Genomic DNA, 23,026 nt, shown 5'->3' on the forward strand with positions numbered 1-23,026 from the left:
GATCTGGGATGGGGTTATCGATGGATTGTATTGGAACACCAACCATACAATCCCAATATAAAAAGTTATTCTCACCTCTTCAGACTGTTAAAGAAATATCAGCCCAGTTGCAACTTCAATAGCCATATTTAGAAGGTGGCTGTTAAGTGGCTCTTAGACCTGGATCCTGACTCTTTTTACATCAATCTGGTTTACCAATGGAACAAATGTTTGGGCAACTATAGAGACTATGTGAAAAACTTAATATGAAGGAAGATAGCGATTTAACTTCTCATCAATGATGAAGTCTTTAAAGGCGGAGCACAAGTTCTGGCTGGAGAAGGAAACTGGCAGTGTCCTCCTCTGAGGAACCATCCAACAGGGATTGCCGTAAGTCATTTACGGAAACCACAGCAAATCCACATCTGAATTGGCAGAAATTGATCTGAATTTCCATCCTCCCAAAAGCAAGTCTAGTGTCTTACCACTGTGCCACCTCCCTCAGTGAAAAGTAATAACATGAAATCCTGATTTTACACTTTGCAAGGGACTTCAAAAATGGTGTAAAATGTGGGAAATGTAAAAGGTGGAAAATAACGTTTTAAATAGTAAAAGTTACGTATACTATTCCCTTTGTATTTTGGCACATACACTACCACCTCAATTATGTAGAAAACAAAATGTATGAAACTATCATGCTCATTATTTGTTTGTGAAACATCACAAAAAATACATATGTAAATGTTACACTTGACAATGAGAACAAATTCTCAAAACATATCTTGCTAAGCGTGAAAAACTACGTAATTGGTGCTGTGTTTAAACCAAAAACATTTGAGTAATGGAAAGTCAGCAAAGGGGTCAAGTAGCGCTACAAGTGGCCAAACTATGAAGCACACTAAATATGGTTCGACAAAAGTGTCATGACGATCACAAAAATTACGAAGCTATGCATGCGCATTAAAGACAATTTAGAAATGGTTGCGACTGGTCATGATATCTTTAATCGAATGAACCTAGTTACTCTCATCAACCACCACACTGAGTAGAGCTTGGCAGTGGCAGGAGATATGTCACGAATTGTTCAAACTTTTACCCATTTACCAATCCGGTTCCACAGAGTAGCGTGCGCTGGTGTCAAGGAATTTAACCACATAATGTTTGTAAACACTACATGACAGCTAATGACATGTCAGCATCATTCTATATCAAATACATCAATTTTTTCTTCTTCACAAACATTTTTTCATAAAGCATTAAGTCACGGGAAAATTATACATATATTAACACAAAACCAGCTGCGAATTAACATTGTGGACATGGGAAATTTGCTTGAAGCGATGAAAAACGTATTAAATGGCGGTAAAATGTTTATTCTGGGAATGAGAAAGTGGGATGATACTGTATGTACGTGTATCTGTTGGCAGAGTAGTTTCAGCTCTCTGAGACTGCAGATTATTGTGCCTATCGCGGCTCAACATCTCCGCTATATGGTGAGTGGCAACTTTTCTTCTCTCATATTGTTGCCTGTGCCTTAGTAACTTAGTGTAGCTTCTGATTTTCTGTACGTAACTTTTCTCAAAGAGGACTTGTTACCTTATTTCCAAACCATCCTTTTCTCATTTTGCACATGATTCACAAATTTTGAGAAAGATTTTAACACAATTTAATATTACTATTATTATTTTTATTTTAGCTAGTGTGTGCTGGGAAGTACTAGGAGAAACAAATGAATCAGAGAAAACAATAGAAAGTAAGATTTAATAATGGCCACAATAAAAATGAAATGCAGGCAAACAGGAAATACAGATAGATGAATGGATGGAAAATAACCAAGAAACTCTTTCTGATTCAGCAAGGCTGAATATCAAAAGACAAGAAAAGACCCACACTATACCTAATGGAGCAGCATGCAGGCACAATATGAATGTTTACTGCTGATGATTATACAATCTATCAAGTAATACAGAGATGGTCTTAATTCAATAGCACCAAATGGTTGTTGATGATGAGGACTAGGATTTTTTTTGTTTAGGGCGCTCAGCTACTAAGGTCATTAGTGCCCAGTCACAAATGTTAGTGCACTAATAGTGTAGAAAAACACAAGGGGGCAACATCAGAAAGTACTTACAAAGCTGAAGAGAAACAAAACAAGAGAGTTAGATCTTATTGGACAAGTCCGTCAGTGTAATAAAACGAAGGACACGAGCAGCTGCTCGAGCGTCATCAGCTAAAAGTTCCTGTAAGGTAGACGGCAGACATAGGGCAACACGAGAGTGAATAAAGTGGGGACATGACAATAAAACATGGCGCACCGTCAATGGATGACCACAGGGGCACTGCGGGGGGGAGGGGGGGGGGGGGGGGCGGCGGCACCGGACAACAGGTAGTGGTGGCTAAATCGGCAATGCCCAATCCGCAACCTGGCCAAAATGACCTCCTCTCGCCAGGAAGGGTGTGAGCAGGTCGTCCACGCCATCGGGATCAGTTTGATGGCCCTAAGCTTATTTTCATGGAGAGAGGACCCAGCCTCATGCTACAATGATGAAACACTACAACAAAGAACCCCACTAACATCACTTGATGGGACACAAAGGGAAGCTGTCCGAGGCAGGAGAACAGCAGCCTTGGCCGCAGCATCAGCAGCTTTGTTCCCAGGCACACCAACGTGGCCAGGAATCCACAAAAAAAGGAAACGAGCGCCGGTATCAGCTAGCGACTGAAGGGACCGTTGAATTCATTGCACAAGAGGGTGGTCCGAATATTGGTCATGGATACTCTGAATGGCGCTCAAAAGAATCAGAGCAGATGGCGTAGGGAGAATGACAATGGCGGCGGATATAATGAACAGCCTGATAGAGAGCAAAAAGCTCAGCTGTAAAGCTCGAACACTGGTCAAGGGGGCGGTATTGAAAGGTATCATCCCCAACGACAAAGGCACATCCGATGCCAGCAGTAGTCTTGGAGCCATCTGTGTAAATAAAGATGTTATTAGCGAGCCACAAACAAAGTTCAACAAACCTCGAGCGGTATATCGAATCCACGGTCCTCTCCTTTGGGAGCGAGTTGAGTTCAAGGTGAACGCGAACCTGAGCCTGGAGCCAAGGGGGCTTCGGGCTCTCACCCACTCGAAAAGTCATAGGGAGGGTAAAATCAAGTTGCTGAAGCAGGCGACGAAAGCAAACTCCAGGAGGTAACAGGGCAGAGACATACAGCCCATATTGGCGATCGAGAGAGTCGTCAAAGAAGGAGAAATATGACGGATGGTCGGGCACTGACATCAGTCGGCAGGCGTACCGACAAAGCAAGATATCGTGCCGGTAGTTTAGCAGTAATGCGGCAGCTTCGGCATACAGGCTCTCAACAGGGCTGGTGTAGAATGCTCCAGTCGCCAGTCGTAATCCCCGATGGTGGATAGAATTTAGACGGCATAAGATGGACGGCAGGGCAGATAAGTAGACAGCTTTTGATCGGACAATGGACCGATATAAGCGAAGCAGGACCATTCGATCTGCTCCCCATGATGTACCGCTGAGAACACGGGGGACATTTAGGGAACAGGTACAACGAGCAGCTAAGTAAGACACATGTGGAGACCAGCAAAATTTCCTGTCAAATATAAGACCTAAAAATTTTGTTGTCTCCACGAATGGGAGAGCAACGGGACTGAGATGTAAGGATGGTGGAAAAAACTGTTTGTAATGCCAGAAGTTCATACATACCGTTTTCTCACCAGAAAAATGGAAACCGTTAGCGACACTCCAGGAATATAGACGGTCTAGACAACGCTGAAGACAGCGCTCCACGAGACATGTTCCCTGAGCGCTGCAGTAGATCGTAAAGTCGTCCACGAGAAGGGAGCCTGAAACGTCAGCTGGAAGGCAACCCATTATTGGTTGATAGCTATGGCAAAAAGGGCCACACTCAAAACGGAGCCCTGGGGCACCCCATTCTCCTGGCGAAAGGCATCTGACAAAACAGAACCCATACGTACACCGAACATTTGATCCATTAAAAATGCATTAATAAAAAGAGGGAGGCGACCGCAAAGGCCCCAAGTGTGCATGGTGCGGAGAATGTCCGTCCTCCAACAAGTGTCGTAAGCCTTCTCCAAATCTAAGAACACAGCCACCGTCTGGCGCTTACGCAAAAAGTTGTTCATAATGAAGGTCCACCAGGTAGCTAGTTGGTCAACAGCAGAGCAGCGCCTATGAAAGCCACATTGGACATTGGTAATGAGGTGTCGAGATTCAAGGAGCCAAACCAATCAAGAATTTACCATGCGCTCCATCACCTTGCAGATGCAGCCGGTAAAGGATATGGGGCGATAACTGAAGGAAGGTTTCTGTCCTTTCGTGGTTTGGGTATGGGAACAACAACTGCTTCACGCCAGCGTGTGGGAACATGACCTTCAAGTCCAGATGCGATTATAGGCACAAAGAAGAAAGCCTTTACCTGCAGGAGAAAGGTTCTTCAGCATCTGAATATGGATACCATTGGGCCCCGGAGCAGAGGATTGGGACCGGGCGAGTGCACTTTCGAGTTCCCGCATGGTGAAGGTGGCATTGTAACTTCCACGATTCAAAGACTGGAAAGAAGATGACTGTGACTCCTCTGCTTGTTTTCGGGGAGGAAGGCAGGGTGGTAATGGGCAGAGCTCGAGACCTCCGCGAAAAAGCGGCCGAAGGCATTTGAAACATCCTCAGGATCCACAAGGACTTTATTCGCTACAGTCAAGCCAGAAATCGGGGAGTGGACCTTGGTGCCAGTTAGCCAGCGCAGGCCACCCCAGACAACCGAAGAAGGAGTAAAACTGTTGAATGAGCTGCTGAAAGCCACCCAGCAAGCCTTTTTGCTTTCTTTGATAACATGATGACATTGTGCACGGAGTCGTTTGTAACTGATACAGTTCGCCATCGTAGGGTGGAGTTGGAAGGAGCATAAAGCACATCGCCGAGCACTAATAGCATCGCTGCATGCCGTAGTCCACCAGGGGACTGGGGCTCGACAGGGAGAAGAGGAAGTACGAGGGATGGAATATTCAGCAGCAGCGAGAATAACGTCCGTGAGGTATGCGACCTGACTATTGCAGCAGATGAAGTCTTGATCATGGGAGGTTGCCAGGGAGGTGAAAAGCCCCCAGTCGGCTTTGGAGATGTTCCAGCTAGTGGAACGTGGAGAAGGGGTGTGATGCAGGAGACGGATTACGCAGGGGAAATGGTCGCTTGAGTATGTGTCAGACAGAGCATACCACTCGAACCGACGTGCAAGTTGGATAGTGGCTATTGAGAGGTCCAAGTGGGAATAGGTATGCGTTGCGTCCGAAAGGAAGGTAGGTGCACCGGTATTTAAGCAGACTAGATTGAGGTGGTTAAAAAGGTCTGCCACGAGGGAGCCTCTCGGGCAGGATGCTGGAGAGCCCCAAAGGGGATGGTGGGCATTAAAGTCTCCAATCAACAAAAATGGTGTAGGAAGCTGAGCAATCAGTTGTATCATGTCAGCCCTAGTAAAGGCAGACGATGATAGAGTGTAAACAGTACAAATGGAAAATGTAAAAGTGGGGAGAGTAATTCGGACGGCAACTGCCTGCAGATCTGTGTGCAATGTGACTGGATCGTAGTAGACATCATCCCGGACCAGCAACATGACCCCTCCATGAGCTGGAATACCTGCCACAGGGGTAGGTCAAAACACATGGAGGTATAGTGTGCCAGGTCAATACGATCGCATGGGCATAACTTCGCTTCTTGGAGACCTACGACAAGCAGGCAGTGCATTTGAAGGAGCAATTTTAGTTCCTCTCGGTTGGATCGAATGTCGCGAATATTCCATTGAAGAAGTGCCATTAAGAAAACTAAAAGAAAAAGAAGAAACTAGAAAGGGTCACCTCGATGGCCGCTGAGGGTCTGTCTTCGAGGGAGCACTGCTGCTGCAATTGATAAGTGGTGAGTCAAGGTCTATCAACTCAACAGTTGCATCTGCCACCTTCCTGAGCTGGTCAGGAGGGCCAGCTTCCTCCGCCGGCGAAAGGCCAGATGATCGGCTACCAGCGGTGCAGCCTGGCGAAACTGAAGATGGCCGGGGACGGCAACCGCTGGGTGGCGCAGGAGAAGAAACACGCCTCGGCGGAGATGGAGAACTCTTTTTACTATGAGCCTTCTTTGGCGTTTTGTCGAAAGAACAGTTGATGGCTGTGAAGTTTGGGTACGCAAGAAATCTTCGCGTGTCGGTTCTTTTTTGAAGGTCCGAGCATCTGATTCAAATGTCCTCGTCTTAGCAGTAGCAGATGATGATGTTTGAGCCTTAGGGTTGGTGGGAGGAAGAGGAGACACTGATCGGGTGATCTTCTTAGCACTGGCCGATCTGACGACCGAATCGCTAAATGTTAGATCGCATGTCTGTGTAGCTACCTCCCTGGTAGGCCGAGGAGAGGCGAGAACGGTACTGTATTTCCCTGCTGGGGCTAACTGCTATTGAATAACTGGCGAGCAGCCGAAGTTGACACCTTCTCTTTCACTTGAATTTCCTGTATACTTTTCTCATCTTTGTAGAAGGGCAGTCGAAAGAAGAGGCAGCATGGTCGCCCATGCAGTTGACGCAACGAGGGGACGGAGGTGGACAGTCACCCTCATGGGTGTCCCTGCCACAGGTAATGCATTTAGCCACACTTGAACAAGACTGCAGTGTATGGTTAAACCACTGACATTGGTAACACCTTATAGGGCTGGGTACATACGGCCGAACAGAAATGATCTCATAGCCGGCTTTAATTCGTGAAGCCAATTGCACATTATCGAATGTCAGGAATATGGTTCGGGTCGGTATGAGGTCCTTGTCGACCCTTTTCACGACCCGATGGGCGGCCGTCACTCCCTGATCAGAGAGGAAAGACAGAAATTCATCATCAGTTAGTCCGTCGAGTGATCGAGTATATACCATGCCACACGGCGAATTGAAGGTGCGGTGGGCCTCCACCCGTACAGGGAATGTGTGTAAGAGAGTGGCTCGAAGTAATTTTTGGGCCTGGAAGGTGCTCTCTGTCTCCAACAGCAAGGTACCGTTGCATAATCGAGTACAAGATTTCACTGGTCCTGCAATCACATCTACATCCTTCTGAATGACAAAAGGGTTGACTGTTGAAAAATCATGACCGTCAGATCTTGTCACAACAAGAAACTTCGGTGCTGGTGGTAGAATTTTCGGAACAGGAGTTTCATCTAGCTTTCTTTTTAGGGCAGAAGACAGGGAAGAAGAAGAAGAAGAAGAGAAATCCATTGCGGATGAATTCCCCATAATTGCCAGCGTCTCAAATGGCGTGCTCCTTACTTATGGGGGGCCCCCCCTCAGAGGGCACTCCCGCCTTACGTGATTGTCCACACCTCAGGTCACACCTCCCGAGAAATGGACAGAGGGAGGGACCAATCGGCACATTTGGAAGGTAACAACTCAGGCAATCACCCCTCCCTGGGCCTGGCCTTTACCAGGGGATACATGTGTGTCTTACTTGTCTACCCAGGGTGGGGAATTACGCGTTACCCCGTCACCGGCTACGCGTGCGAACGCGTGGGTCGGCCTTCAGGCACGCACAGGGGGGAAAGAGGGAGAGGGATAGAAGAAAGAATTTCAAATGTCGAAGTGGAGAATAAAACACAGAAAAGAAGGCAAGGAGAATAGGGCAAGAAGAATGAGGCAGAGATAGAAGTAAGGGAATGAAAGCAAGGAGAAGAGTGAACGTAGGGAAAGACCAATAGAGGAAGAAAGTGTGAGAATGGAGAAAAACAAAGGAAACAGGGTCCTGGAGTGTTCACACGTCTGTCTCCAGACGAAGGCTCGATACATTACTCCCAAGGAGAGTGAATGTGAAGGGGTGGTGGGGGGGGGGGGAGATAGGATTCGGTGATGAGGAGGGACGAGAAAGGGGGGTAGGGCAGCCCAGGAAGGAAGGAGAACTGCACTAGCTCGGGGCCCCGTGCTCGCCACGCACATATCCACAAAAGAGTTGTGGACCCCATGGGGGGGGGGGGGGGGGGGGGGGGGGAGGATTAGGATGAGGTGATCATGATGAACCAGTAATGGTTATCTCCTGGTCGAGGCACTGAATGTACTCACCTTTAGTAGGATTTTTCTCCCACTTCCATACTGGCGTAAAGTCTGTGAAACACTGTGAGCACTTAAAAGCATCTGGCGGAGGTGGTGTTTTCTGGTCTTTCGTTATGAAATCCACAACATGCTCCAAACCAAGCAGATAAATAAATTCTGTATTTGATGGGTTTGGTATAAAATGCATTTCAGGCGGCGGTGGCTTTGGTGGAGGAATCTGAAATTGACGAAACAAACAAATAGTAGTTACATTGACAACTCCTTACTGCTTACCACAATATATTTCTTCATCACTAAACCACAGCATGTACAGAAAGATTACAATATTAGAAATTCAAGTATAGATACACTACACCAAACTAAAAGCAGGTAATGCTCAACTGCAGATAAATAACGATGGTCCACAGGCGCACTGAACTCTATACAACCTCACTAGCTTTTGAGTATCCACTCTTCTAGTTATGTTGCAGTAAACACATACCCACAGAAATGCAAACACAGATTCACAAATTCTCTTCTATTGGTGTGACAACACACTATCCTAAAAAAAATTTTAAAAAAATTGTTCTCTTTGGTCATTAGTATGAGTTCTGCAACAGAAACAGTTACAGCTATGACAACTCCAGCATAATTGGAACTAGGTTAGGAAGTGAATGTGAGGTCTCTATTTTCAAACAGTCTTTTACACTAAGGGCTAAAAGCCACTATAAATTTAATAAATGAAGTTATTTCCCTGTAATGCTGTACTTTCCTTTTCAACTTAACACTTTATTAATTGATTAACTAATTTTGCCCTCTTGGGTGTTGTTAAGCTACAGCACAGTAACAATTGTTGTGGTTACACCAAATTACAATCCACATATCAGTTTTGGGGGGGAGAAGCAACGCGTGATTGTGTTCATAAGAAGAGTTTTGCACAACCATGTTTTTCCACTTCAATAGTTACACAAACATAATTGGGTGCGTTCACTGCCATTTATGCTCACAATTCAACCTTTTTAGGAGGACAAATTTAAGGTTTACAACACACTGTACATTCAAAATTACGTATTTCTGGAGTAAATTATGGCACCATCAACAACATGTAATGTGTAATTTCACTCATAATACATAAATCTAATGTTGAAACATTTGAACTAATTAAAACTTGCAAAATCATGATCTTAAAGATGAGTTGGAAATGGGAATGAGATTGAATACAAAGTTGGCAACCTATTCAAGAAACAAAACTATTGTTTACTGTCAACAGACACAAAGAAAAATGAAAATTCGGACAATGTCATTACTTTGATGCTGTCATAGTTTCATAAAATTGTTCATTGCCATTTGAAACAGTGCCATGATCACATTGTAAACCCAGAAAACAAGGATGCTGGCAAGGCGGCATAAAATTCAATAGGTCCGCCATACCTTTTCTGTTTACTTCCGTGACGAATCTTCAGGGTGAGTTGCTTGAAGTTCCAGAACGAAATTTTCACTCTGCAGCGGAGCGTGCGCTTGAAGTTGATACTGAGCCAAGCTCACTGATGGGGCCCCCCCGTTCTGCTTCCAAACACACATGCTTTTATCTTAAATCCAGCTCCCGAAATTCAACTTTGTCATCCAGGGTTTCTTTATCAACAATAGATGTTCCAAGTGCTTTATCATGATTGATATGCTGCATTTTCAGCCACTTGCTTTCATTTCCAGCATTTCTGAAAGTCTTTAATAGTCAGAAAATGTGAAAGTTATATTTCATAAACCAACTTATTCACTCTTTAGGCTTCTGCCATCATTCTGCGTCAGTCCCTTGGTATTTAAATCATTCTCTTCTTTCTAGCAGTTCCTACACAAAATCGCCAATGTTGGATAGGTATGAATGGCCCAAAACAAAACAAAAATTGTTCTATATTTTCGACACCATTATTGGACAAAACAAAAGACAGAAGTGCGAGGGCTACATTCAAATTCCTTTTTTGTCTAATACAAGAACAGGACCAAATGACAATATGCCTTAATACCTTCTTGAAGTGATCAGCCAAGATGAAGCCATCTCTGAGAGGCAGAATATGTAATTCTTTCATCCCAAGAATTTCATAAATTTAATGCCAAAATTATAAACATACAAGTTCTGTTTGTAGTAAGCTCCCAGCTTTCCTTAAATGTGGTTCACGATTTGTTTCCAGTGTCGCTTATTATTCCACAGTGTGAGATTCGTATCTTTTTTTTTTTTCTCTCATTTCATTTGTATGTGTCACAATCTTTAAAACACCTTTTCTTGGTTTCTGGAAAATGCAAGTTGAACTTAGTATTAAAAATGTAGCGGTAGTAACTTCCCTTCATGAACACTCTACTGTGTTTAAGGCTTGTTTCTTGGTACAAATAATACATCTTTCAAACATTCAGAAGAAGACTAGAGTGTTTTGGGTGTAGTGCGATTCAGCAACATGAAAACAGTTTATATGCTGTTCAACAAAAGCTATTTCCTCTGAATCCATCTTTGTGGATTATGCCTGTGCTCTCTTACATCCTTGTCCTTGCCAGGAGCTTTACCATTTCTCTGTAGTTTTCTCAAACTCGTGACAAGTCTTCCACCACCAAGTGAAAATCTGTGAAGAATATATTGTTTGCACATTTCAACAGTCCTCACACCCACAATACGAGCGTAAAACTTGTTAACAATATTGTTAGGTGGATGACTACCACCACAAATTTGGTGTCTTCTAATAGATACAGCCGTAACGAGTCCATGCAAATAAGCATTTTGTTTACCAAAGTTCCCATTTTCTGAAAACGTACGAACCATTTCTTTCACTCATGCTGTCTATTACACAAAACATTTTAGGCAGTACGAGTCTATGTGAACAATCCTTTTATGTAGAAGAATACTCAATTTCAGTCTACATTTTTTTCTTTCTTCAAATAATCTGTTGCGAGCCAGCTGCCCATCTTCAGATCATTTGTTACAGTTACAGAAAAGCTGCTGGTACAGAAGTGCAGAGTTATGACAGTGAACTTGCAGTTCTGTATCTTTATTCTGTAACTTAACAGGTGATCTGAAAATGGGTAGCTGGCTCAAAATCCGTTATTTGAAAATAAAGAAAAGTGATCTGCAGACTTAAACTGGAAATTTTTGTACAAATAAAAATTGTGGACACCCCTAAATGATAAGCATGTTTAGTTTTGATAACCATTGTACGAATCGCTGCCATTTTGCAACTGCTCTGCAGTGTCACATTGATGTTCATGATATTTTCTTGTTTTCATAGCCTACAACAACATGCACCTAATATTAAATGAATGTTTTGTACATAACAAAACTCACAACTCTGACGTAACCAAGACTATCAAGTGGTGACTGCTCTGAGCACTTTGATGTACACCATTTGATTGCAAAAGTGCTCATCAGTTTCGTTCCACGTATTAACATTCAGCACACACTGTTAACAAATTACTGAATTATGACCCACGCCACTTCTCAGATACAAAGAGCTGCCCATACAGTAATATTACATGGTGTCAGTCCATTTTCCAATATTTGTGATACACACCACTTGCTAGTCAACATGCCCATATTCAATGTGTTATCTACGTTGGTACAGTGCCTAAATCTGCTAAAAATAAATGAACTTTCTCTACTTTACACATTGGCTTCACACTCATGCTTCCTGCACCTGTGTAAAACTCTCATGGCTGTGTAAAATTTGTAACACTATTATCGATATGACAAATAATTGTCTTATTTAACTTCTTTGTCTATTTTTACTTAGTGTAACTTCTGTATGACAATGCTCTTTGATGCAACATCTATGTAAATGTTTCATTCATTATTTATGACCATTTACCTGATTGTAATTAATCTAAAGATGCAATTTCAAAAGTAATGTACCATGAAAGAATGGAAATGTTAAAACTTTACTTGTAATACTGTTTCATGCATACTGCATGTAGGTTCGTAATCATGTAAAACATGGAGAGAAGCCCCTCAGCAACAAAACTGGCTTGGCAGGAAGAGAGAAGGTGGTTCTGGTGGTTGAACCGCAAAGCTCTTCTGTGGCACGAATCAGTTAGTAGCTAGCAGGAAATGTGTTCGCATCTTGTGAACTGATTGATCCAAGGAGAACAGCAAGATTATATATAACAGCCTTGGGTGTGGAAATAACCTGCCTTATTATTCATAGCATACTTTGGCTGGCTCTGTACTATGAAAATCCAATGCTAAGAAGAGAATTTTCAGAGCTCGTTGCACAACATGAGCAAAGGATATTTTTGCCTCCTTTTTTGAACAGCCACAGCGGACTGACACAGGTACCACTTTAATTTCAAACTGTAAGTTGAATATTGTATAACTGCATGGACCAATTATGTGGTTTCTTTATCAATAGTAAGTTTGTGTAAAGCACCCATATTTTATCCTTAGTCATTTACCTAGACAGGTTCCTATCTTAAGCGTCCTATTTTATTGAGCTGAAAATTCATTTTGGTAAACTTTCACTACAGTTAATAAACTTTGTGGAGTACAGAATTTTGTAATTATTCAGTGAATGTAAGTTTTGAAGTACTCCATGTACTTTTTATATCACCTTAAAGACTACTCTTATTGAAGTATCAGGACCGTATTAGTACAGTTACCTGCAAAAACACTGATCAAATAGGAGGTATGGTACTGCGTGAAGAGTTTGACAGAACACTGAAAGACCTAAGTCGAAACAAGGCCCCAGGAGTAGACAACATCCGATTAGAACTAATGATAGCCTTGGGAGAGCCAGGCCTAACAAAACTCTACCAACTAGTGAGCAAGATGTATGAGACAGACGAAATACCCTCAGACTTCAAGAAAAATATAATAATTCCAATCTCAAAGAAAGCAGTTGTTGACAGATGTGAAAATTACTGAACTATCAGTTTAATAAGCCACGGCTGCAAAGTACTAACATGAATTCTTTACAGACGAATGGAAAAACTGGTAGAAGCCGGCCTCGGGGAAGATCAGTTCGGATTCCATAGAAATATTGGAACACATGAGGCAATACTGACCCTACAACTTATCCTTGAAAATAGATTAAGGAAATACAAACCTAGGTTTCTAGCATTTTTAGACTTAGAGAAAGCTTTTGACAATGTTGACTGGAATACTCTCTTTCAAATTCTGAGGGTGGCAGGGTAAAATACAGAGAGCGAAGGGCTACTTACAATTTGTACAGAAACCAGATGGCAGTTATAAGAGTCGAGGGACATGAAAGGGAAGCAGTGGTTGGGGAGGGAGTGAGACAGGGTTGTAGCCTCTCCCCGATGTTATTCAATCTGTATATTGAGCAGCAGTAAAGGGAACAAAAGAAAAATTCAGAGTAGGAATTAAAATCCATGGAGAAGAAATAAAAACTTTGAGGTTCACCAATGACGTAATTCTGTCAGAGACAGCAAAAGACCCAGAAGAGCAGTTGAACGGAATGGACAGTGTCTTGAAAGGAGGATATAAGATGAACATCAACAAAAGCAAAACGAGGATAATGGAATGTAGTCGAATTAAATCGGGTGATGCTTAAAGTAGTAAATGAGTTTTGCTATTTGGGGAGCAAAATAACTGATGATGGTCGAAGTAGAGAGGATATAAAATGTAGACACAATGGCAAGGAAAGCGTTTCTGAAGAAGAGAAATTTGTTAACATCGGGTATAGATTTAAGTGTCAGGAAGTCGTTTCTGAAAGTATTTGTATGGAGTATAGCCATGTATGGAAGTGAAACATGACCGATAAACAGTTTGGACAAGAAGAGAATAGAAGCTTTCGAAATGTGGTGCTACAGAAGAATGCTGAAGATTAGATGGGTAGATCACATACCTAATGAGGAGGTATTGAATAGAACTGGAGAGAAGAGAAATTTGTGGCACAACTTGACTAGAAGAAGGGATCGGTTGGTAGGACATGTTCTGAGGCATTAAGGGATCACCAATTTCGTATTGGAGGGGAGTGTGGAGGGTAAAAATCGTAGAGGGAGACCAAGACATGAATACACTAAACAGGTTCAGAAGGATGTAGGTTGCAGTAGGTACTGGGAAATGAAGAAGCTTGCACAGGATAGACTAGCATGGAGAGCTGCATCAAACCAGTCTCTGGACTGAAGACCACAACAACAACAACAACAACAGCAACAACAACAGGGTGTATATGCGGACAAGGGAAAAAAAATTCCCCGATTTTTCCCAGATATCCCAGTTAAAAAAAATTACCTTTTCCCGAGCAAAAATACAACTTTTACATGCTAAGTGACAGTAGGTTTTCTGCATATTTTCCCTCAGAACTGTAAAATGTATCAATCCTTTAAATGGTTAACATTTTATACACTGGCGTAGAACTTTCAGACACTTTAGTGTGGGAGAAAGAAAAGGGGGGGGGGGGGGGAGATGTTTTGGAAAAACCTTTAATGTGAGTGAGAGAGAGTGAGTGAGAGAGAGAGAGAGAGAGAGAGAGAGAGAGAGAGAGAGAGAGAGAGAGAGGTAAGTCTTGGAAAGACCTTTGAGGTGCAGCAAAATACACACTGCATATTTTTGTATTACAAAAGTATAAATTTGAATTGCACCAAACACAGCACTTCAGTTTCAGGAGTGTTGAATTCGAGATTACGGTGCCCTTTTGTAAGCCAATCATATCTCATGCCACGTGATCTCGCCAGCTGATGACAGCAGATATTCAGAGCATAGGATGTGTGTTGTAGTCAGCCAATAGCAAAATTACTGTTAGGTGGTGCGAACACACAAAGAGGAAAAGATAATAGTTTACCTTAATATACATTGTGTAGCTACAAGAGAGCTAAGTTTTCACATGTAATATTGATTTTTTTGTGTGTGTTATACTTTAAGATACATCACACAAATGTGCCAATAAATTTAAAATAATGACTTAAATGTCTGGTCTTCTGGACTACAAATTCTTCTACGTGGCTGGTCCTCAAACGAGAGTCAAACGCTCTGTGATTTAAGAAATTCATCCCATTTTCTCTCTCACGTAACATAATTCATCTTGCATAAAAGGAAATTTACTTTGAAAGTAACGCTTTTCAAACCACCATTTGCAATACCATCCCAAGACTGTTAGAAACAGGTTCGATTTAGCAGTTGCCAGAGAGTGCCAGAAAATGGGCATTATTGTGTGTGCACAGCTGCAGTGATGTAGGAAGCCCACATGTCCGTATGTATAAATTTCTGAGAGATCTTACATGACATCATAAAAGAAGCAGGACATCCGAGGATACTCCAGGTGCATTGGAATTTCGTAAACCATACTAAAATGCATAATTCAGCTTGAAGTGCACAATGGTTTGTCCAGATTCACAACGAAGTAGGCCCCACCTGGTATTAAGCTTTTCAGTGTGCTTTTTGGGGTGTTAATTTTCTTGGAGTACCAGTACTGTACTATCTCATGTTTGGTTCTTTATTATGGCATTATGGATAAACTGAAAGATCCAGAGGTAGTACAGAGTTTCAGGGAGAGCATAAGGGAACAGTTGACAGGAATGGGGGAAAGAAATACAGTAGAAGAAGAATGGGTAGCTCTGAGGAATGAAATAGGGAAGGCAGCAGACGATCAAGTAGGTAAAAAGACGAGGGCTAGTAGAAATCCTTGGGTAACATTAGAGATACTGAATTTAATTGATGAAAGGAGAAAATACAAAAATGCAGTAAGTGAAGCAGGCAAAAAGGAATACAAACGTCTCAAAAATGAGATCGACAGAAAGTGCAAAATGGCTAAGCAGGGATGGCTAGCGGACAAATGTAAGGATGTAGAGGCTTATCTCACGAGGGGTAAGATAGATACTGCCTACAGGTAAATTAAAGAGACCTTTGGAGAAAAGAGAACCACTTGCATGAATATCAAGTGCTCAGATGGAAACCCAGTTCTAAGCAAAGAAGGGAAAGCAGAAAGGTGGAAGGAGTATATAGAGGGTCTATACAGGGGCAATGTTCTTGAGGACAATATAATGGAAATGGAAGAGGATGGAGATGAAGATGAAATGGGAGATATGATACTGCCTGAAGAGTTTGACAGAGCACTGAAATACCTAAGTCAAAACAAGGCCCCGGGAGTAGACAACATTCCATTAGAACTACTGACAGCCTAGGGAGAGCCAGTCCTGACAAAACTCTTATCATCTGGTAAGCAAAATGTATTAACAGGCGAAATTCAGACTTCAAGAAGAATATAGTAATTCCAATCCCAAAGAAAGCAGTTGTTGACAGATGTGAAAATTACTGAACTATCAGTTTAATAAGTCACAGCAGCAAAATACTAACGCCAATTCTTTACAGATGAATGGAAAAACTGGTAGAAGCCGACCTCTGGGAAGATCAGTTTGGATTCTGTAGAAATGTTGGAACACATGAGGCAATACTGACCCTACGACTTATCTTAGAAGAAAGATTAAGGAAAGGCAAACCTACATTTCTAGCATTTGCAGACTCAGAGAGAGCTTTTGACAATGTTAACTGGAATACTCTCTTTCAAATTCTGAAGGTGGCAGGGGTAAAATACAGGGAGCGAAAGACTATTTACAATTTGTACAGAAAGCAGATGGCAGTTATAAGAGTCGAGGGGCATGAAAGGGAAGCAGCAGTTCGGAAGGGAGTGAGACAGGGTTGTAGCCTCTCCCCGATGCTGTTCAATCTGTATATTGAGCAAGCAGTAAAGGAAACAAAAGAAAAGCTCGGAGTAGGTATTAAAATCCATGGAGAAGGAATAAAAACTTTGAGGATCGCCGATGACATTGTAATTCTGTCAGAGACGGCAAAGGACTTGGAAGAGCAGTTGAGCGGAATGGACAGTGTCTAGAAAGGAGGATATAAGATGAACATCAACAAAAGCAAAACGAGGCTAATGGAATTTAGTCGAATTAAGTCGGGTGATGCTGAGGGAATTAGACTAGGAAATGAGACACTTAAAGTAGTAAAGGAGTTTTGCTATTTGGGGAGCAAAATAACTGATGATGGTCCAAGTAGAGAGGATATAAAATGTAGACTGGCAATGGCAAGGAAAGCGTTTCTGTAGAAAAGAAATCTGTAACATTGAGTATTGATTTGAGTGTCAGGAAGTCGTTTCTCAAAGTATTTGTATGGAGTGTAGCCATGTGTGGAAGTGAAACATGGACGATAAATAGTTTGGACAAGAAGAGAATAGAGGATTTCGAAATGTGGTGCTACAGAAGAATGCTGAAGATTAGATGGGTAGATCACATAACTAAAGAAGAGGTATTGAACAGAACTGAGGAGAAGAGGAGTTGTGGCAAAACTTGACTAGAAGAAGGGATCGGTTGGTAGGACATGTTCTGAGGCAAAAAGGGCTCACCAATTTAGTACTGGAGGGCAGCATGGAGGGTAAAAATCGTAGAGGGAGACCAAGAGATGAATACACTAAGCAGATTCAGAAGGATGTAGGCTGCAGTAGGTACTGGGTGATGAAGAAGCTTGCACAGGATAGAGTAGCATGGCGCCATACATGGCAGAAGACGAAAACGTGCACTTCAAATTCAGCGAACAATTGGAACCAGCCAATACTGTGGAATGAAACACTTTGTTTCAAATAAATTGATTGCCTGGGCAGAAAAGATTAATAAAGCCAAATTTCTTTAGCAAACTGACAAAAATAACTTCATTGTTCTACAAGGTGATTAATGCTTGACTGATAAAAACTTGGAAATCAAATCAAATCAGAAAACAAACTAATAATATATTTTTGCCTTCCATAATTATGTGAATGTTTTTTTAATTCACTCAATAGCTTCCACCCACAGAAATCCGTTCTGTTTTCATTTGAAGTGGGACCTGTAAACATAGAGGACACAGCAAAATCACTTAATGCAAACTCGCAACACATGGAGACTACCAACTCCCCACTACACTAAGACAACTTTGCATATGCACAAATCTGGCAGCTAGGGCGTGTGAGAAATTTTTTTTTGTTAGCATCTGTCTGCTCGCTGCTACTGCCGATACAGCTAACCGCCACAGTTTAAGTAGCCCAAAGTGGTAGAAGGTACTGCTCATACGTCGGTCATCCGCACATGCGCATGAGCCCGCTGGCAATTTGTCAAACAAACCTGTGATGTCCCTCTCATAGAAAGCAGTTTGTTGTTACGAAGTATTACATAGTCTTTGCCCTAAGGTCTTTGACATATTTTTGCTGTTTGCAGATCCTTGTGCGTTAACGGTGTTTCGTTGTTGTAAATGGTGCATTTCCTTTGCAACTAAAGTTTTATTTTTCTTCTCTCTCGTTTATGTTTTATTGCTGCAGTATTATTCTCCAGTAGCAGGATGCAGTAACATTCTTTGCTAGAGTATCAATTCTTATAATAAAACCTGAAACAATGAAAAATTCCTGCAATTCCGAAAAAATTACTGGATTTCCCGGCTGTCCTGGGTCATATACACCCTGAATCAGTACAAAAGATACAATTACTTGAAAACTGTTTCAATGGTAGTAATTTCCAATAACTAAAATGACAAAAGAACCCCTTGCCCAAGTTATTAGTACTCCACCATTAGTACGTAATGTACAGCCAATTAGCGTTATTGAGAGCCAGTTGTTGCCTAAATGTATTAATACTCTACCTGTGTAGCTCATGTCAAACTACCGGCATGTTACTTGCTGAACTGCACTACAGCCTTTTACCTTATCAGCAAAACAGAATTTCAGTATCAAGTAAAGTAAATCACAATAGTTAACTTTGTTTATAAACCATGCTAGTACTTGGTGCAACTTTGTCTAATTTGGCTAGCAGCCATTTCCTTGTAAGTAATTGCAGTTCACTTAATTACTTACAGAACTTTGGCTTGATTCTCTTTTGTTCTGGTACTGCTTCCCTTCTATTTAGAGAAACAAAAACAGTCTGACACTTTGCCATTATGCACGATTGTGGTCAATTAAGTATCTTTTTACAGACGTAACAGTATCGGTGTATGGCTAATTTAAACTCTCATTAGTGACACAATCACATGTTGCTTTTTACCCTCACTCTCTTGTACAAAGTATAACAAGCTGTAAGAATAATGATTTTTATTGTGACGTAACTTGGTAATGCCAGTTACCTAATTACTAAATGATGAAATAAAGTGCTTACTTCAAAATAAAAGAACAACGCACATAGGAAAACGACTTCCTTTAAAAAATTTAATGGGGTCTTTGATAGGCCTATGATCTCTGCAGTGCAGTTTTGTTGCACAGAATACGCTGATAACTTTTTTGGCAGTCTAGGGTAGGTATCTGGAAGGCAGGTAAGGAGAGCAAGACGTTGTCTTGGAGCTTGTTGTTTCAGCTGTTGAAGAACAAGGGCGTGCGTCCAGAATGACTTCTTCACTCCGCTACAGAATGAGCACCAATTTCAATGCATCAGCTGTTCGCCCACCTATGCCAAGTGACATCCGATTGCGTGCAGGTGTGCTCGAGCTGGAACAGCTTGGCCAAGGTGATTGTTCCTAAAATGAATCTTTCAATCTGCAGCAGAGTATGTGCCAATTTGAAACTTCCCAGCAGATTAAAACTGTTTGCCGGACTGAAAATCTAACTGTGAACCTCTTCCACCATGGACAAATCCTCTACTAACTGATCTATCCAGTCCCAAATCACAACTTTATTTCCCACAGTACATCTCTCCTAACTTCCACACTTCATACAGCTCTTCTGCACACCTTACAGGGTTAGAACATTTGGAAATACAGTATTGCGGAGAACTGTAACAGAGACAGCCCAGGGGGCTGCTTCCAGAATAAATCTTCCAGTATGCAAATAAGTGCACACTTCCCTAGGCTGCGGCTAAGCCAATGCTGTACAGTACCCTTTCTTTCAGGAGTGCTGTTACGCAGGATAACTTCTGTGAAGTGTGAAAGGCAGCAGGAAGTTACGCAGAAATAAAATATTCTCTCTCTCTCTCTCTCTCTCCCTCCACCCCCCCCCAATTAACACCAATATGTCTATGTAATAGCAAATAGCATTTTGAGGCTTGTCACGCACGTATTCATAATTATTTAGGCAGCACCAATGCTGACTTCAAAGGTATTCATGTCACAAATAACTTTTTTAAAAAGGTCAATGAGAAAAAAGTGATACAAATCTTTGGATCAATTTTGGCACTCAAACAGCAAATTCCACGAGTATCAGCACTGTGGGGTTTACAACCTCCTAGCTTCAATAGGAGTGAAAGTCAGGGCGCCTGCCATAGGCTGCCCTGCACAACAGGTGTGTTGTTTGGGAATATTATCGGCTGCTTTATCAATGTCCTTTTCAGGGCAGCTTACATGTCAGGGCAAGTAAAGGTTTTACAGTACCTGACATGCAGGCTGCCTGTGCAACAGGTATGTGGTGTTGCAGCAGTATCATCCTGCTTTACTGACCTCTTTTGCAGGGGCTACACACACAGATAGGCATGGATAGGTATGTGGTGTTGCAGCAGTATCATCCTGCTTTACTGACCTCTTTTGCAGGGGCTACACACACAGATAGGCATGGATGGGGAAAGGTTATGATGGATAGAGGAGGGGACAGATAGAGAGGACGGGGGATGGGGGTAGGAGGGTATGTTCAGAGAAGGGGGCAGGAGGGGATGGACAGAAACAGGGGGCAGGAAGGGATTGAGGGAGGGAGGGAAAACGAGGAGAGAGAGAGATAGGGAGACGGGGGAAAAGGCAATGGACAGGGAGAAGGGGACAGCAGGAGATGGAGAGGGAGAAAGGGGTAGCAGGAAATAGGCCAGGACAAGATGGATAGGAAGACAGGGCAAGACAAGACATAGGCAGAGGGAGGCAGGAGGAGATGGGAAGTCAGTGAGGGAGGCACGAGGAAATGTTTAGATACAGAGGGAGGGCAGGGGGTAGGCAAAGAGATGGAGAGAGAGGAGGAGATAGGCAGAGATGGAGAGAGAGGAGGAGATAGGCAGAGATGGAGAGAGAGGAGGAGATAGGCAGAGATGGAGAGAGAGGAGGAGATAGGCAGAGATGGAGAGAGAGGAGGAGATGAGCAGAGATGGAGAGAGAGGAGGAGATGAGCAGAGAGAGGGGGGAGGTGGGGATGGTCAGAGACATGGGACATGGGCAAAGGGAGGTGGGGAGAACAACATCAGAAATGGAAGGGAAAATTGACAGCGAAACATGGTTGGAAGAGATAGGCACACACACTGTGAGGATCAGGAGGAGGAGGAGGAGGAGGAGAAGGAGAAGAGAAAGTGAAAAGAGAGAGTTGGGAGGATGATACGACAGACAAGAGACATGGGAGGATGAGGATACAGAGACAAGGTGGGTAGACACACAGGGGATGGGGGAAGAGAGGTGTGCAATATATGTGCTGAACATGTATGTAAATGAAGCTGCAGTGAAAAGTACACTCTCTGGATGGTCTGGAAAAGTCTGAAAAGCTAGTGAAGGTGCTGCAGGGTAGACGATGTGAACAACAATTGTTAAGAAAAAAATTCAATATGTTGCACTGTTTCCAAAATACTTATTACTGACGTTAGCCAATCAGGTCATCCGTCGTATGTGCTAATTCAACTAGCCTGCCAAAAACAGTGTCACCAAACTTGTTCTTTGTTTGGTATCCTCAAACTGAACAAATGTAGCTGTTGCTCACTTAACTTACATTTATCACTTCCAAAAAATGCACATTTTAACTGGCAATGAGCATTGGAACAAGCGGTAACTCATGGACCCACAAATGTTGTGCATTACAGGATTTTTGTGCATGCAAGTGCTTGAATTTGCGTGTGCAATGAGCTGAATGGCGAACTTCAATGCTAAATAACTTAGAAACAGCTCAATAAACCAAATGTTTTCCTTAACAATTACTTATCGGACCAACCTTCCTAACACCATTCTAACAAGCTTTTCAGTGTGAGTGTGAGTGTGTGTGTGTGTGTGTGTGTGTGTGTACAACTTTCTAGCTCCCATACAGGGATTTTTTTTTTTCCAACGCCTGCCACCTAGGCTGCCAGCACGACAGCCATGTTATGTGAGAGAAATATCTGTCTCCCTTATCCACTATTTGTTTTACAGGGGCTACATGTGCAGATGCACGTCCGCGCACGCACGCACGCACGCACGCACGCACGCACACACACACACACACACACACACAGAGGGGAGGAGGGAGGGAGGGAGGGAGGGAGAGGGTGGAGGAGGCGGGGAAAGGGGGGAGAGGAGGAGGAGGAGGAGAGAGAGAGAGAGAGAGAGAGAGAGAGAGAGAGAGAGAGCGAGCACAGAGGTGTGTGTGTATGTATACAGGGTTGGGAAAAGATGGATGGTGATTGGGGGAGGGGGGTAAGGTAGACAGACACACGGTGCAGGAGAAGGAGATGGACAAACCAGGGAGGAGAGGAGGAAATCTATGGAGAGGGCAGCGAGGAGGAGATGGACAGAGAGAAAGCGGAGAAGGCACAATGTGCGTGTAGCACTGGCAGGCACTGCCAAGGCTACATGTGAGGATAGAGACTGCTAAGCAGAAAAAGGATTGGGGGGGAGGGGGGGGGATTAGGGCTGAGGGGATGGACACAAGACACAGAACACACATTAAATGGACCATGGCTACATGTACTGTGGCGACAAGGTACCCCAACAGTCTATACAGGGTAAGAGTTATCCTCACAGTCGGGAATTCTTTGGACAGCTTTCAATTGCTGTCGACTACAAAATCAAAACAATAGCTGTTAACATGGCAACAGCAAAACTGAGGTATTTCCAGAGAGACACTTATACACTCGCATCACCTGATGTGTAAAGACAGTTCACATTACTTCATTTACAATTATAAATCATAATAGGAGGGTGATTCAAATGAAAACTTCAAAAGTGCAATACTTGTTTCCAATTATAACAATGAACAAAAAACTTGCATCATTTTTTGATGTATTTTTCCTGACACTGAATGCATGTGTTCTACTGCTTTGGAAATGTGTAGACAGCTAGCCCTAAATGTGGAAAAATGTAAGTTAATGC

The 23,026-nt window shown here is 42.7% G+C and overlaps 1 protein-coding gene across 5 annotated transcripts in view; it reads right to left on the minus strand.

The window, feature by feature from the left end:
• The window catches only part of LOC124798397 (transcriptional repressor p66-alpha-like), a 94,230-nt gene that overhangs the window by 19,673 nt on the left and 51,531 nt on the right, over window positions 1–23,026 (minus strand). For all 5 annotated transcript variants that reach the window (XM_047261775.1, XM_047261777.1, XM_047261776.1 and 2 more), the window contains one exon: window positions 8,089–8,296. In XM_047261775.1, the coding sequence (XP_047117731.1) occupies window positions 8,089–8,296 (208 nt within the window). The remainder of the gene's footprint in view (window positions 1–8,088; window positions 8,297–23,026) is intronic.

This window comes from Schistocerca piceifrons, chromosome 5, assembly GCF_021461385.2.
Source record: "Schistocerca piceifrons isolate TAMUIC-IGC-003096 chromosome 5, iqSchPice1.1, whole genome shotgun sequence".
Taxonomy (NCBI): Eukaryota; Metazoa; Arthropoda; class Insecta; order Orthoptera; family Acrididae; genus Schistocerca; species Schistocerca piceifrons.